Genomic DNA, 16979 nt, shown 5'->3' with positions numbered 1-16979 from the left:
CCTCTCTCTCTGCCCCTTCCCTACTCACCCTCTGTCTGTCTGTCTCTCTCTCAAAAATAAACATTGAAAAAAAAAATTTTTTTTTTAAAGAAATTTTAAAAAGGAAGGAAAAGTGGGACAACTTTTTAGCCAGGAACGAAGCTTCATTTAGAATCTGTATTACACTAACGATGTTTTTTACATGGACCCTTAAATATACAAGAGCAAATGGGAATCCATCCTAATTAAAGCATTCTAAAGGGTACCTTGCTTATAAGCACCAGTGATTTCTTCGGTATTAGCAACTCAAACTGAACTGTCAAAGATGGACAAAGCTGTTTACAAGGGTGTTGATACGGTTATGTTACCGTGTAGGCATGTGTGTGCGCACACTGGCGGGGGTGCACATTTGTATGCACGTGCACACAATCAGTGCCTGGACCAAGAGCGGCCAAGGAAAAAAAAAGCCAGTAAGAGATCGATTCCCAGTGTCTTCGCAAAGACTAGACTCTTCTACTTCATAAAACAGATTCACTCCACACCCGCTCCTTCTCGCCAGACCGCAAGCTGGAACCAAAACCTTAAAGAGTTGATTGCTCTGGGGGCGCCTGGATGGCTCAGTGGGGTGAGTGTCAGACTTCAACTCAGGCCATGATCTCGCGGTTCATGAGTTTGAGCCCCGCATGGGGCAGTCAGCGCGGAGCCTGTTTGGGATCCTCTGTCCCCCTCTCCCTCAGCCCCTCCCACGCTCTCTCTCCCTCTCAAAAATAAACACTTAAAAAAAACAAAGAGTTAATCGTTCTGTATCTACTTTAACTCAGAGCACTAAATGATTTTCCCGCATTTTAATCAAGTGCCTGAGGCAATTTCTTAAAGAATATGGAGAGTTAGGGAGCAAAGCAGTGACAAAAGAAAGTAAATCTCATTGCCTACCCTTTTAATACCATCTTTTCAGTGTCAGAAAGTTTCCTCAGGAGAAGCTTAAGAAACACTTGGCTGGCACTGCTGGCCCACAGAAATGCCACCACAGGAAATGTAAAATTCCTAGTCCATGAAAGCACCACGCATTTTCAACATGAAACCGAAGGACTTGTCACAACTTGGCTAACTGAGGTACCTGACTGGGCCAGCCTGGTCAAATCATCCTCATGGAAAGAACGCTGATGAGGAAACCCTTCAAGGTACTAAAGCATCCAAGTTGTCCCAGCAGCAAGCACAGGGGCATGACCCTGGAGGTCACACGGTCTCACCTGGCCTGCTGCTGCAACAGATTCAGGTCTGTGCGCACCAGCTGGGTGGTGTCCTTCTGACTCAGGAGCACAGCCGAGGAAATGACTGGCACAGGAGGCCTCACTGGGTGCAGATCAAGGGGAGGCTGGGGAGCCTCGTGCTTCCGCAAGTTGCTTAAAACCCTTTCTTTAGCTGAAAGAAAATTAAGTCGCGTTTACTGAGTAAAGGCTACTACTAGGTAGTAACATACTAATTGAGTGCAAAGCTTTGGCTGGTTACCTTCGAGAAGAATGCTGAAGATGTACAGAGTAGTTACATAAACCATCAGTGGCCTAAATGAATAAAATCATTATCTTTCGTTACCTGCTAGTTTTGAGGGAGCCCCCACCGGGGTACTAATATTCTACCAAGAGTCAGGAGCTCACGAGCATGTGGTATGATTAAACACAACTCCTAGCCTCAAACAGCCTTCCTTACTGAGAGTTAAAGAGTCAAAGCTCACGATCTTAAATTATTACCCTAGACAGTCTCGCACGACATGCTCAAGTGTGTGGACTTGAAACTAGCGTAAAGGGGATCTAGCGAACTCTCTAAGCAAGTCTGACGAAGATGGCAGCCATCACCAGTCAACGACGGGGGGACGGGGAGGGCGGTCCTGTTAAGAGTTTAATGCAATCATCCAGATAAACTTCAGAGAAGAGGAGAAAAAGCAATGGGCGTTACAGAATATGGCTGAGTGGAAAAATCTTAAATTAGGCCAAGGTTTGACCAGGAGGGCTGAGACCAGTCGAGTTAAAATGAACAAAGACGGGGCGCCTGGGTGGCGCAGTCGGTTGAGCGTCCGACTTCAGCCAGGTCACGATCTCACGGTCCGTGAGTTCGAGCCCCGCGTCAGGCTCTGGGCTGATGGCTCGGAGCCTGGAGCCTGTTTCCGATTCTGTGTTTCCCTCTCTCTCTGCCCCTCCCCCGTTCATGCTCTGTCTCTCTCTGTCCCAAAAATAAATAAACGTTGAAAAAAAAAAAAAAAATGAACAAAGGCATGGACACAAACTCCTACAGAACTTACATTATACAGTCATATTGTCGTTCTTTCACTCATCCACTTATTCATTCACTCAATAAATGGAATCCAAATAAGAAACCAGGTGCCATATGAGAAAAGTGATGGCAAATCTGTCCATCCAACTTTGCACTGGATTGCACATGGGGTCATAGTGGTGAATCCAATCTAAATGTTTGTATTTCTACACCTAGTACAGAGCTGACCACACAGGTATCCAATAAATCAATAAATTCCTATCTTCCCACCCTCTCTCTTCACTGCACTATACACATACCATACAGCAGGTGGGGACTGAGCACAGGAAGAAAAATGCTGCCACATACCTGCCTCTTTTCAACAGTAAGGTAATAGGGAACAGGAGAGGTCAAGGAAATGTCAAGTCAATAAATCAAGTCAACAAATACTTAAGGAACTACTATGAATTTCCGACTTCATTCCAGATGTAGCATTCCATTTTCTGTGCTTAAGAAAAATAAAAGAAAATTTAATAGCCATGATTTTAGTTGGCATAAAAAAACCTGTATTGTTTGCACCCCAAACAGATGGAATTTAACATTCCAAACAGGTCAAGTACGGGATCGTCCCATATGGCTGGGGTTTTTCCACTAGAACAACTACTCCCTGCACAGAAAGTAACAAAGTCGGATGTTAATCACTGGAAAAGACTCCTGACTTTGTTCAAGTTTCTCTCAAGAACATTTTAGGCCACGACTCTAAAGCTACTGCCTGAACTGCCTGCCTCCAGACTTCTTTTATGGGAGAAAAAGCACCTTACGTAAACCATTACTGTTTTGAAGTTTTCTCTCACTCATTGCTGAACCTAACCCTAAGGTGCAGACAAGGTAACAATGAACTTCTAAAAAAACAATTCTCACTGGAGGGATACACTGTGTAAACCTTAACCCTCAATTCATTCATTCATTCATTCATTCATTCACTGAAGGGGGATGATGGTGGTACAGCTCACCCAACAAAGGATCAGTGAAGTCCAGCTGCACTGACAAACTGCAGGGCGGCGAATGGGACTCAAGTGTGGCCTGTGTCCACAGACCAACAGTCTCCTGGAACTCATAACGTATGCGCTCCATGTTCAAATACTCCATCCACAGATCCTAGAATTAAAGCATAGGACTTTAACTTTCACAGATGAATCATATATTCACATAGGACTTGAACTTTCACAGATGAATCATAAATCACATATAAAATTATATATTTAACTAAAAGGTAGACCAGAAAGTTTCAGCACGAGGTGGTCCATACCAAGTTCTCCAGTGTTAAGAAGGATCATGTTCTAAATGATACTAGCAATCTTTGCAGGAGTTTGATTATGCACCAAGAACAGAAAAAATAATTTTAATGGCCCCACCAACTGTATATTTATACACTGTATACAAATACTACTGACCTAGTAAGTTAAAACCCAGAAATTTTAAAGAGATAGGTAACAAATATATTGAAAATAACTATCTGGATTAGAAAGAATCTGGGCCCTTGGTCCCAATACCAATTTACAGGAATACAGGGGACAGAGAAACATATTAAACCATACTACGACAATCTGCAAAATCCAGACTCTGGGGAAACTCTATGGACAAACTATCCAGTTTCTTCAACAAACTACAGGGGGAAAAAGGAATAAGGGAGGAGTGATAGATCAAACAGACTTATAAGAGCTGTCAACCAATTACAAAATGAGGATCCTGATTCAACTATAAAAATAAAAATAAAAATTTTATGACATTTATGAGGTAACTGGAAATTTGAACACAACTTCAGTATTTGATACTAAGAAACTGCTCTTAATATTTTTCAGATATAAATGCTATTGGGTTATAATAGTTTTTTAATCCTCATCTTTTGAAATCTTCATGTATCAAATGCTTTCTAGAATTAGTTCCAAAATAATATGGTGAAGGGAGTGAACGGGCTATAGATAAAATTAGACACCCGGTACACAGTGGGCAGGGGGAGAAGGGCATGTGTGCTACGCTATTCTATTTTTCTGTATGATTGAATTTATTATAAAAGGTAAAATAAATAAAATGAGAAAACAAAGAAGTTTTAGTATTCTCTTCCTACACTCCAATAAACTATCTTGCATATTTTGAACTACATGCTTCACTTTGATGATCAATACATATTATTAGAATGGGAGACTGTCTTTAATGAAAAGAAATGTCAGCTCTCCATGATCACTAAAAACTGTACCAAATAGTAGGAAGGTGATCAGCTATGGACTATGGTTTTGTGGATGATTATTTTTTTTCTTTCTGATCTTAAGTGTTTAAAGGATTCCGCTAAACCTACAAATCTCTGGCTTGTAATGGGCACACTGCCATGAAGTCCTAAATCATTACTTCCAAACCAACCATGGCATGAGGCATTCCAGACTCAGGAGAGGAACTCCAAAGTCATCTTGACCACAAGTCTGAAACCTAGAAGCACCAGACAACTGCTGGAGGTGCTGTACCAGTCCCTCCTACTGTGCACACCCATCTCCTTTCAGTGGGGTCACTATCACCTTGTCTGCCTCTGTGCTAAGTAACTGTTGACAGAGGCTAATGATTAAGAATACTGAGAATTAACGATAGGTAAGCAGAGATGTCTCAGAAAACCACAAAAAGACAGAACAACACTAAACATGAACTACAGATAAAAATTGGAGCTATAAAATCAAATGGCAAAGACTTAAAAAAAAGAGAACGGTATTAATTCTGTAGATGATGGGGAGCCAAGATAATTATCAGAGAACCAAGACACTATGACTAATATTTTTAAAAACACTGACCAGTCATCCGCTACATGCAGATTCTTAGATAAGGCCGTGGCGTGTAGAGGACAAAGAGGGATGAACACAGAACTGCGCTCAAAGGATCTCAGTCCATGACTGCCTATTTATTTTTCCTGCTGCTCTGGCTCTGTGTTCTTAGCCTTATTTCTCTATGCCTTGGGGCCCTAGCTCCATTCAGTCCTCCTCTCAATCTAGATGCTCTACTACCATTAAACTTGTATTTCCTTGGGAGAAGATATTTGCAAATGATATATCAGATAAAGGGTTAGTATCCAAAATCTATAAAGAACTTATCAAACTCAACACCCAGAAAGCAAACAATCAGTGAAGAAATGGGCAAAAGACACTTTTCCAAAGAAGACATCCAGATGGCAAACAGACACATGAAAAGATGCTCAACATTAGTCATCATCAGAGAAATACAAATCAAAACCACAATGAGGTACCACCTCACACCTATCAGAATGGCTAACATTAACAGCTCAGGTAACGACAGATGTTGGCGGGGATGCGACAAAGAGGAACCCTTTTACACTGCTGGTGGGAATGCAGACTGGTGCAGCCATTCTGGAAAACAGTATAGAAGTTCCTCAAAAAATTAAAAATAGAACTACCCTACAACCCAGCAATTGCACTATTGGTATTTATCCAAAGGATACAGGAGTGCTGATTCGAAGGGGTACATGTTTATAGCAACACTATCAACAATAGCCAAAGTATGGAAAGAGCCCAAATGTTCATCGACTGATGAATGGATAAAGAAGATGTGGGGTGTGTGTGTATACATATACACACACATACACATACATACAATGGACTATTACTCAGCGATCAAAAAGAATGAAATCTTGCCATTTACAACAACATGGATGGAACTGGAGTGTATTAGGCTAAGCGAAATAAGTCAGTCAGAGAAAGACAAATATCGTATGATTTCACTCATGTAGAATTTAAGAAACAAAACAGATTGGCATAGGGGAAAGGAAACAAAAATAAGAGAAAAACAGAGATGGACAAACCGTAAGAGACTCTTAAATACAAAGAACAAACTAAGGTTGCTGGAGGGAAGGTGAGTGGGGGATGGGCTAAACGGGGGATGGGCATTAAGGAGGGCCCATATTGGGATGAGCACTGGGTGTTATATGTAAGTGATGAATCACTAAATTCTACTCCTGAAATCAGTATTGCACCATATGCTACCTAACGTGGACTTAAGTAAAAAAAACAAACAAAAAAAACGTATTTCCTACACTGCCCCACTCCTAAGTTCTAGACCTATGCATTCCCTCCCTACCAAAGGCCCGGTACACCATTCTCCTTGAAGCCCCTGTGGCACCTCCTCTTCCAGTATCCTCTATCTTTGTAAACAGTATCTCTAGTTGCCCACTCTAGAAGTCTGGCTGTCCTTTATATCGAAACAATCCTATGACAGTATCAATCCCACCTGTGTATCTAATCTAAAATTCCTCCTGTTCCTACTGATTCTTCTTCAACATATTTTAAATTCACCCATTTATCTAATGACTCACACTATTTTAACGGCTCTCCAAACAAATACTTTGGCACAAATCCAAATTCTTTAGGAAGGCATACATGGCCTTTAACAATGTAACCCCTCTTCACCTATCTGGCATCCTCTGCCCTCCACAGTGGCTGTACCCCAACTGCACCTCCTGAACATGCCAGTGACCCATTTCCATATCAGTAAGTGGATTTAACATTAGATTATGACTGTGACATGTTCTATCACAGATATGCTAAGAGCGACAGTACTGCAGTATCACCTGCTGGTTCTGCATCACTTTTGCTAGCCTGTGAACATCATAATACTTTGGTAGAGAAGGGATATAGGTATCTCCTTTTTGAAAATTCTCATCTTCTAGCCATAATATATATACATTGAAGAGCCTAAAAGAAAAAAAAAAACGTAATTATATAAAATACAAAAAGACATGCAGGCAAATGACGTTTCTTACATGTCTAGGAACACTGTCACTACTACATAAAAGTAAAAAGCACAGAATACAGAAAATGCTTCCAACCACCACCACAGCCCCCAAGAAGCTCACGGGCCAGCAGGGGAGGAGGTCACAAATCCTTACGATCTCATGCGATAATTGCTACAACAAGGCCGTAAAGAAAGGGCTCTGTGAATTCTATTATTAAATCAGGGGTAAATACAACGTACAGAAAAAATAACCAGAGAAGGTGATTTTAACACAGACCTAGGATCTGAATTTGGAGTTTTTCTTTCCTGGGCAATCCAGTCGGTGAGCCTCAGTGGTTGGAAAAGGTTAACTAACATTCAAATAAACACATTTTCTATCTTTTAGAGAAGACATTAAAAGCCATCTTAAACTACTACAATGGAAAAACCTGCCAGCTTCAGGCTCAATGACGCTCTCCCGCTTCAAGGAAGCACAAAGAGGACTCAAAGCATGTGTACACCTTGCTCCTATTAAGAAGGAACAGAACAACGCCCAGCTAAAAAAAGAAAGGGAAAAAAAAAAAATCTCCATTTTCCAGTAGAAACTTTAAAAAAAATTTAATGATGTTTCCTTTGTTTTTACAAGGAACACAGTCCATTGAGCTAAGATCACCGGTATTTTAAGCAGTTGTTTACAGCAACAGGTACTAGAGGAATCTGTGGCACCCAAATTGCTGGGTGGGGTCTGGGAGGGGGCATGGCTTGGCTTTGCTCGGTAACATGGAAAACTACCTCCTTCACCTCTGAGGCAGTCTGCGTAGGAACAGAGGCAGGGACAGGACTTTGAGGCTCTCACACGCAAGAGGCTGGTACAGAGCTCTCTCCCAGCTTCTGATGCAGCTAGATGGCTACTTTACCAACACGCCAAAGGAAGGGGGATTTAAGAGAGGCGGAAGGGCACATCAAACTTTCTTGGCTGATTTAAACGTTCAAAGATTAAGCCTCCCCATGGCGTAAGCCTGGCTAAAAGTAAGTTTTCCTTCAAGAAGCAAGCAAGATGAGGGCAGAAATCATTCCAAAGGCTGAAAGATAGCCCGAAGGGCTTTTAGGTCAAGCAAGCCTGAAGCCTCAGTGCTGGATCAAAACCCTGGGCTTCCTCACCAAGACATTTTGCATTCAGGGCTAATTATTAGAAGCCATTTTTATTAAGTCTTATTTAGAAGACTAATACCTGGTTTACAGAAAGCTTATAAATGAAAGGTAAAGGAACAGCGTGAAAGGGACCAACCTTACTCCAGAGTTCTTAACGTCTGGGGGGGGACACACATACTGTACCCGATTTTAGAAGCAATTTTGGGTGATTACTAGATCCTACCTTACCCCAGGCAGATTCCTAGAGGTGTTTGGACTTCACTTAAAGAACCCTGCCTTGCTCATGAATTTCCTTTAAAGAAGTGTCCTAGCAGGCTTTACTAGGTGTTTACCTGCTATGATCAATTGTTTTGGTTTGTTTCTAGTATTACATAGAGAAACAGAGAGGATATCAGCCCTCTGGTTTAAGGCCTTCCATTCGGACTCCGGGTACTTGATAGAGCTAGATCCACACTGCTGACTTTCTTCTCATGAAGAACTTAAAAAGGAAGCATGACAAGATGCAAGCCTGGTCACTGCCACCCTCCACATCCTATCGGGGCCGAGAGAACAGCACCCGGCAGTCTGTAACACAGATAACTGTTCCGGCACAGTACCTGTGCTGCAAACCACAGCATAAATGGCTAAATAACCATGTCCCACCTCACGAGCTCCGTGTGCAGCTCTGGGGAAGTCAGGTAACCAGGGGTGCCAGCCTGGCCAGCAGGTGGCCCTTCACTGCCCTCTGCTGGAACGCGGAGGGCCTTGCTCGCAGCATGGTGGAAGTCGGCCACCTCAGTCAGGCGCCTCTTCATTTCTCTCAACAAACTGGTATGAGCAGGGCTTTGAAAAAACCTTTTTCCAATACAACCATCTATGGGTAACCTTAAAAAATATAAGCATAGATTACAAGATCAACACAACATGATCTATGTGGCACAAAATCACAATCAATTAACAAGTCAATGGTTATAAATATCCCACACTGAATTAATACCTATTATTCTACCTCAATGGTTAGTATGCAGCTCCAACAACACGGTATATATGAAAGCAGTTTTAAAAAGAATGAAATACTACACAAGGTATTACCACCACTTAGCGGTTACTGAATAAAGACAGTCTCTGCTCTAGAAGAACTTACAATCTGGTAGAAAACAGAAGTGCCCAATAACCAACATCCGTATGTTCCGATGGACGGAGTTAAGGGAGTGAGGGTGAGCTAGGAATTGGGCTGGAGTCCGAGAATATGGTCGGGAACAGTGGACAGTTCCAGCCGACCAGAGTCCCTTCAGACCCAGTGGAAATGGCAGACACCTCCCAGCCCAAGGGCTGCCGGGCACAGCCAGGCCTTTGTTCACACCTGTCATGCCCATCAGCAGTCCGCCTGGACGGGCTCCCAAGAGTCACACAAGCAGCCTGTGTGGAGCAGTTTCCCTCCCTTTGCAGCTCTAGAGGCTCTACACTACACCTTGCCTGGTTCCAGGTATCTGGAACTGTCTTCACCCCATTGGGAACAGGGGATGGCAAAGAAGGAGCTGCCATAAGATACCTTAAACTCAAAAATGGTCTAGTCTAATAAGTGTGAAACAGGGGAGAGAGGGACACTGCTAGTCGTAGGTCGAAGAACGGTTCTAACTTACAGGCCACGGCGGAGGACACAGAGCATCAGAGCAGCGCCAAATCAAGAACAGGTTCACAGACACTTACAACAACACGGGGTACCATACCCATATTGCGGTCCTGGGCGGTGAAGATACAGGAGGAAGAACTTCTGCCAGATGAGAGGCAGAAGAGGGTGATCAGAAGGCGTAACAAGGGCCTGGTGGGCCCAGCGATAAATCAGCAGCCTCTGGAGGGACGGGACGATGGGGAGCTTCAGCTGGGCCTGGGCTTTCTACAAAAGAGGAGGGCCCTTGAGCAACCATGACATGATCACAGTTCCAAACAGTCTGCTCTTTCTAAGTGATCCAAATGAAAACACTGAACGTTTTGTTTCAATTCAGTAAGTAAAACAAGTCATAGAACCTTGACCTTTCCGACCCACTAACTAATACTTTAACCTCCTTGGTAGCAAAACATATGGGGCAGGGGTTTTTTTTTCCATCAAAACATTTCCCAGGCCCCCAGATTGAAATGTGTCTTACACATCACCTAGTCTTATCTCATTTCTGTGCCTCTCCAGGCCTTTGCACATAAAACGCCACAGTGGAAGGGAGCAGAATGATAGGAAAACCAAAAGCCAGTTTTACTGCCAAACATTATCAATCTCTTAAAAACTTAGATCTGAAAAGGACTTTCCAGAATGATAAACTCCATGACAGACTCTGAAACCCAAAAGCAAAATCTGTATTATAAGACCCTGAAATAGGTCTTACATTTTAAAGCTTTATCCCAGTGTTCTTTCGCTTCAGTGAGCCTACAGATCAGCTAGGGAGTTTTTAAAACAAATTCCTGGTCCCACTCCACACTTAGAAACTCAGAATCTCGAAAGTTGGGATCCAGGAATCTGATTTTTAACAAGCTCTCCGGGGGACTAAGGCACATGAGACACACTGGAAATTGCTATAAAACAATGGCAATCCCCTCCACACACGCAAAAACACAGCCTTCAATCATAACGATGTGGCTCTTCATGCTAAATAAACCTTGGAAAGAAGGATGCACTTCAGTTATACAGTTTTAAGCACTGGTTTGGACACTGTGCTTTCTAAACATTTACAACGAAAGAAAACGGAGAAGTTTAAAAGCTATAGATAAATCTATCAGAGAACCACCTTCTCCCACTCAAATGCAGAACTGCTATTTGCACCTTCAGAGCTTGGTCAGGGGTAAAAGCAGTGTTTATAACCAATTCCCCTTCAACGACCCTTCGGAGCTGGGAGTCTTCTTCAAAGATGGATTCCATGTTCAGTACTGTCCAGGCAAACCAGACCTACAATGACAGCAGGTTAAGAGCGAGGGGAATGAGCAGCTCACTCAGACCAAATACATCCCAATAGTCTACAAATTAACATCTTTTCTACCAGATATCTCAATCAACAAGTATTTATAATTTCCAAAATTAACAGAGTTTTATACCTACCTCTGTTCTTGTCACAGATATAAACTTAGATAAAAAAGATCATTGAAAAATGCTGAATTCCTTTGGAAAAGCTACTTCAGTAAAAGAAAATGTTTGTTCATGCAACATGCAGGTTCTGTATGCACAAGGACAGGAAAGACGGCCAGACATGAGCTCTGCCCTTAAGAAGTTTTTCATCTCAGGGCACCTGGGTGGCTCAGTCTCTTGAGCGTCTGACTTCAACTGAGGTCATGATCTCATAGTTCGTGGCTTCAAGCCCTGCATCGGGCTCTGTGTTCACAGCTCAGAGCCTGGAGCCTGCTTTGGATTCTATGTCTCCCCCTCTCTCTGCTCTTCCCACACTCGTGCTCTCTCTCTCTCTCTCTCTCTCTCTCTCAAAAATATAAAAATAAATGTTCAAAAATTTTTTTTTTTAATTTTCCATCTCGTATACAGGAGACAAAACTAATATATAAGTAATCACAATGTGAAGTGAGAGGTGGTGAGTACTGAATCAGGAGTCCAGTGCTCCGGGAAGCCAGCAGAGGGAGAGCGGGATCACAGAGGTGGACATATCAGAGACGGCTCTGTGTGGAGAATGGAGGCGAAGGATGCCTGGCAAGAGGACCAGTGAGGAAAAGGCAAAGAGGTGGAAACACATGGGACACGGTAGGTAACAGCAAGGAGTGTGTTTCGGCTGGATCACGAGAGTTAAGAGGAAGAGCGGGAGGGAAGACTGTGATGGGAGGCTGAAGGATGTCGCTACTGGTTTAAGTGATGGATCAGGGCCATAATTCGACACTCACAGTCGGAGAGGTGGTAATCATGAAAAAAGTGCTGCTGCGGCCGCTATCGCTGACAAGAGCGGCCAACGCCTCGTGTGCACCGTGTGACATACTAAGCCCGGCTCTAAGTACATCCCGTGCAGGTGCACTCAGTACTCCCAGCACCCAGCTGAGGAAGCTGAGGACAGTGAGGTAAGCCCTACCCAAGGCACTGGGCTAACAAGCATCAGAACCGAGTGTGCACCCCGGGCGGCCTGGCTCCAGCATCCACCCTCAACCGTGCTGCCGGGCAGGCTCTACAGCCGGGCAGACCAGGACTGACCACCAGCGGTCTGATCCTGAGCCAGTTGCTCGGCTCCATTCAACCTCAGTTAAGTCCTCAGTGAAACGGAACAGCAACAGCACAACCTCAGGAGAGGGCCGCTCCGAGGATTAAACGAACGAGGGTTCTTACACGTGCCAAGAGCTAAATGAGCGTTATTTAAAGCTGCTAGCAATACATTAGTAAAGATGAGAACATTAAAAGTTCGCAAAGATTACCAATGGTCCACAAGGGCTTTCCTACCTGAGTAGGCGTGGCCAAGCCCTCCACGAAGGAAGGAGTGATGTTGCCAGCCACGATCCAGCTCACCAAAGAAGAGAGCAGACTCCGGTCACAGTGGTAACCCAAAGCATTCTATACAGGGGACAGGATGTGGAACAGAGAGAGAAGGCTTTAAAAAAACCTTATCAATGACCTTTTCAAGCATATCAGCAATTATCTTACTGTGATGGTAGATTCTGGTAAGACACAGATTTCATAATTAGTCCACCAGCAGTGAGAGCCACAGGCAGCGTATTACAGCCAAATGTCATGAGCAAGGCTCCTCCTGGGGGGTCCTTTCCTTTAGCTTCCCTGGAATCTGCATTAGCAGACTGTGGTTACTGAGATCGGGTACCAAGAAGATCAAGCTTAAAAAGGCAGTGGCCCCAGAGTAGTACTGAGAACTGTGCATTTGGGGGAGCATCCTGCGAAGGCTACTATCTAGACAATGACCGAAAGACAAATTCTCTAGGAGATTTACCTTATGTTGCTGGTAGAGCAACTTCTGCACACAGTCTTCCTGCATCAGCTGAAAAGCTGTTTTACACAAGTGGTCCATGAGGAAAAGGATGGGTTGTTCTCGGTACCAAAGATGCTGGCTTATTAGAGCCTGAACCCAGAACTCCAACACGGCAACGGGGCCCACTTCATTGGGCTGGGTGCTTACAGATACATGGGCCTACGGAGAAAGCGCTCAAGTGATGTGGAAGTAAGAGTCAGGCTCCCACTTTTAAAACACCAGCAAAATGACTACCTCCACTACAAAGCCCAAATCTGCGATGTTCTTGGCCAAAAGCACTGTGCCAAGTGCTTTGAAATGACCAACACTCAGATGTGCTAACCCTAGGGTGCCTGATTGGGAAGGTGGGCAAGGGTGTATTTAGGGGCCTCCTGGGGGCCTGACCTGGATCATGCTGTTGAGAAGCTTCACGTTGTCCCCATGGCTGGCTCCTGTCAGGTGCTGTGCCACCTTGTGGGTGACCTGCTGTGTGACACCCTGAGGGACGCCACTGTCCAAGTGTAGGAACAGAAGGAGGTGTGACAAAAACCTGCCAAGAACACAAGACAATGCATTTGACCTTCCAATCAGAAGTCAACAAAATGTCCAGTGGCTAATTACTTAGGAGGAAACAGAAAAACATGAAATTGATCCCATTTTTAGGCCAAAGCTCTATTTAGGATTTTCAATAAATCTTTAAGAACTTCAGAAAAATGAAGTTTTCAAATTTAAGGTGGGTTAAAAGGAATTCTATCTACCTGCAGAAGTATAGAGAACAGAGATCCCAAGACACACAAACACGTACAAGTTCAAGAGCATTAGAGGAACACCACCCCAAGTGCCCCTTTACCCCCTCCCCACTCACTAACAAATGCCAAGATGTTTGTAAAATCATCCCACAATCTTGTACTGGAAGTCAACTTCCTACACGGTGGTAGAAGGGGCACAAAGGGGCACAAGGGGGATCCCACCACAATCAGTCAAGAAGTGCCCTCAGTTCCTGGGTTTCCAGCTCCCTCCTCTCTCTGCTTCTGCTGGATTTTCTGACTGAAACATTCCCCCACACCTAACCTACCAAACTCCTACTCACTCCCCACACCTCATCTACAATGTTCTTTCCTCAGAGGATACTTTCCGAGCCTTCCTGCCATCTAAAACACAGCTAACCCATTAACCTCTCTCGTGGCACCCTGTTCTTTTCCTCCATGGGCCTTAAAATTGGCAACTGCATCCTGAGGACGTGATCACTTCCTACGTGTCTGAGGGCAACGGCCGGCCTGCTTCCCTCCCCACTGTACAGGCAGCAGCAGCACACAGCGCAAATTGATAAGCAATTGTTATTGGTGAATGAACACCCTTCCCATTTCACAGGAGACACAGTGCAGGCCCAAGTGAGGCCCAAACCCTAGTCAAGAGGAAAAGTGAGGGCGGGAAAGGTACCAATGAAGTGTTGTACAAGTTCAGAGGACAGAGCCAGTGCAGGCATTAGAGGGGCCTGGGAGAGATACAGAGAGGAAGTATTTGAAACACAGCCTAGAAAGAGTCATTGTTATTCAAAATTTAATGATTAGAGAAAAAAATATAGAAGCCATTCAATCTAATTTTAAAATATCTTTTATTTTTTTTATTTTTTTTTTAAATTTTTTTTTCAACGTTTATTTATTATTTTTGGGACAGAGAGAGACAGAGTATGAACGGGCGAGGGGCAGAGAGAGAGGGAGACACAGAATCGGAAACAGGCTCCAGGCTCTGAGCCATCAGCCCAGAGCCCGACGCGGGGCTCGAACTCACGGACCGCGAGATCGTGACCTGGCTGAAGTCGGACGCTTAACCGACTGCGCCACCCAGGCGCCCCTAAAATATCTTTTAAAAATCTAAAAACAAGTTACTAAAATGTGCCAGCCATTGTACTTTATATCACTTAACCCTTACACCCAGCCTGTATGCGAGGTGTAACAGCCCATTATGCAAATGAAGAAACAGAGGCCCTGCAAAGTCAAGGAATTCACCTGTGCTCACACTTCTCGAGGCCCCAGCCAGGTGCTCTCTACCCTGCTCCCCAACTGGCAGGGAGAACTTTCCTTCTCTATGCCTTCACTATTTCCCAGCCTGGCCCCTCCAGACCCTCTTTTTACCCCCTACCCATAGTGAAAAAGCCCCACCCTGCCCACCCTGTCCTCCCCACTGGCCCAACGCCTACATGCACTTCAAAACTCAACTAGAAACTCACCTCTTCCATAAAGTCATATGTTTCGGCCATCTGTTGCTTTTGTTCACTGAGCATCTTCTCTCTCTCTCTCTCTCCCTTCTGCTAACTGCACATCCTTTCATTAAGGGAGCTGTCCACCCTCCCCCCCCCAAACTGCCAATTCTGGGAGGGAGGGGCCCTCAAAACAGAATCCCTATACCCTCCTCTCAGGACTAGTCAATACCACCCAGAACAGTAACAGGCTGAGAGAGAACACATGACTAGGTCAGACCAATCAGGGATCATTACAAAGAACAATGATACAGAAAACATTGGCCCTTCCCACAGGGTAGTACTTAGTTCCCTTTACAGCCACACACTTTCATTCCCCTGCAGAAAAGCACACCTGCAGTGGAAAAACTGAAAAGAGAGGCGGGGCCAAGGGACCTGGGAAGGAGGATAAGAGAAAAACAGAGAAACACTAATCCAGGGTCTCTCAACTTTGGCACTACTGACATTTTAGGCTGGCTAATTCTTTACTGTGAGGAGCTCTCTTATGTACTGCAGGACGTTCAGCACTACCCCTGGCCTCTACCCAGCGGATACTAGTAGCAGACTCCCCCAGTCGCCCCTTCAACCACCCCCTTGCCCAACCATCCACTGCCTCCCGCTCCCCACCAGGATGTGACCACCAAAATCATTTGGAGACCAAATGTCCCAAGGGTCAAAATCACCCCTGACTGAGAACTACCACTTTAGAATGACCTGATGTTATCATGAGCCCTTTTCCCAATCACATGAGCCAAAACATTCCCTTCTTGAAGAAACCAGCATGCACCGGGTTTTTATCATGTGCAATTAAGTCTTGATTAACACCCCATCCTTAATTCTTAATTCCCTCCCTTCCAAGCAGCTATTTCTTTTACCCTAAATTCCATATACTTTTACCACACAACGCGAATGCAACCTATACACCACAGCATGCATGGCCTTGCCAATAATACTTTGCTTCATAAGTTTTGTAATTACCTCAAAAGTCTTGTTTTCTCAACAAGATTATGTATGTCTCATGTGATAAGCACCTTCCTATGCATCTTATCTGTTTGTAATACTACAGACAATTAACAGCAATGTGTTCTGCTACTGTTACAATGGCAAAGCCATTTGCTGCTCAGTGTCAGAAGCACTATTCCCAGGTTTCATGGAAACTTCCCTTCAACTGCTAATAAGCTATAAGCAATCTAAAATTAAATGAGAAATGGAAATATCTTTCATGATAATAAAACAAGAATCATTATAAGAGTCACTGTTTATCAAACTGCATTCTAAACTAGGCAGGAAGTTTTCTGCCTCATAAAAAAATACACCAGTGAATTATATCATTCCCTCTTTTACTTGCAAGCAGTCATCTGTACTCCCCAGGCTGTTTTCTACTTACTGCTCATTCTTCAGAAGGTAATACTGGCAAGGGTAGAACAAAGGCAGGGTCTTATCCAGGACATGAACCACTGTTCGCAAATGCCTCGACTGGACCAGAATTCCCAACAGTGGGATGCCTTCTGCACAGAACTTCTCAATGCTATGGAAAGAGACAAAGGCAATGAGCATGCAAGGCAGCCGGCTCAGAAAATGACGTTCTTCCAGTGAGCCATCAGCCTACTTGCTACCCAGTTGATCTCAGGTCTCCACATTTCTGCACCACCAAACTTAGCCCAGGAATACTAGCATCAGAGTTC

The 16979-nt window shown here is 44.1% G+C and overlaps 1 protein-coding gene across 2 annotated transcripts in view; it reads right to left on the bottom strand.

The window, feature by feature from the left end:
- Nucleotides 1–16979, bottom strand: part of EPG5 (ectopic P-granules 5 autophagy tethering factor) — a 110045-nt gene that overhangs the window by 48968 nt on the left and 44098 nt on the right. For both annotated transcript variants that reach the window (XM_047086311.1, XM_047086310.1), the window contains 10 exons: nt 16682–16822; nt 13461–13605; nt 13038–13235; nt 12539–12649; nt 10937–11059; nt 9855–10021; nt 8788–9009; nt 6851–6974; nt 3240–3384; nt 1230–1401 (listed from right to left, as the gene is read on the bottom strand). In XM_047086311.1, the coding sequence (XP_046942267.1) occupies nt 1230–1401; nt 3240–3384; nt 6851–6974; nt 8788–9009; nt 9855–10021; nt 10937–11059; nt 12539–12649; nt 13038–13235; nt 13461–13605; nt 16682–16822 (1548 nt within the window). The remainder of the gene's footprint in view (nt 1–1229; nt 1402–3239; nt 3385–6850; nt 6975–8787; nt 9010–9854; nt 10022–10936; nt 11060–12538; nt 12650–13037; nt 13236–13460; nt 13606–16681; nt 16823–16979) is intronic.

Source organism: Lynx rufus, unplaced genomic scaffold, assembly GCF_022079265.1.
Source record: "Lynx rufus isolate CCGP_SWC_20201006 ecotype Redwood Valley unplaced genomic scaffold, mLynRuf1.p SCAF_20, whole genome shotgun sequence".
NCBI lineage: Eukaryota > Metazoa > Chordata > Mammalia > Carnivora > Felidae > Lynx > Lynx rufus.
Note: the sequence above shows the minus strand (reverse complement) of the source record. Positions and strands in the feature narration are given on the sequence as shown.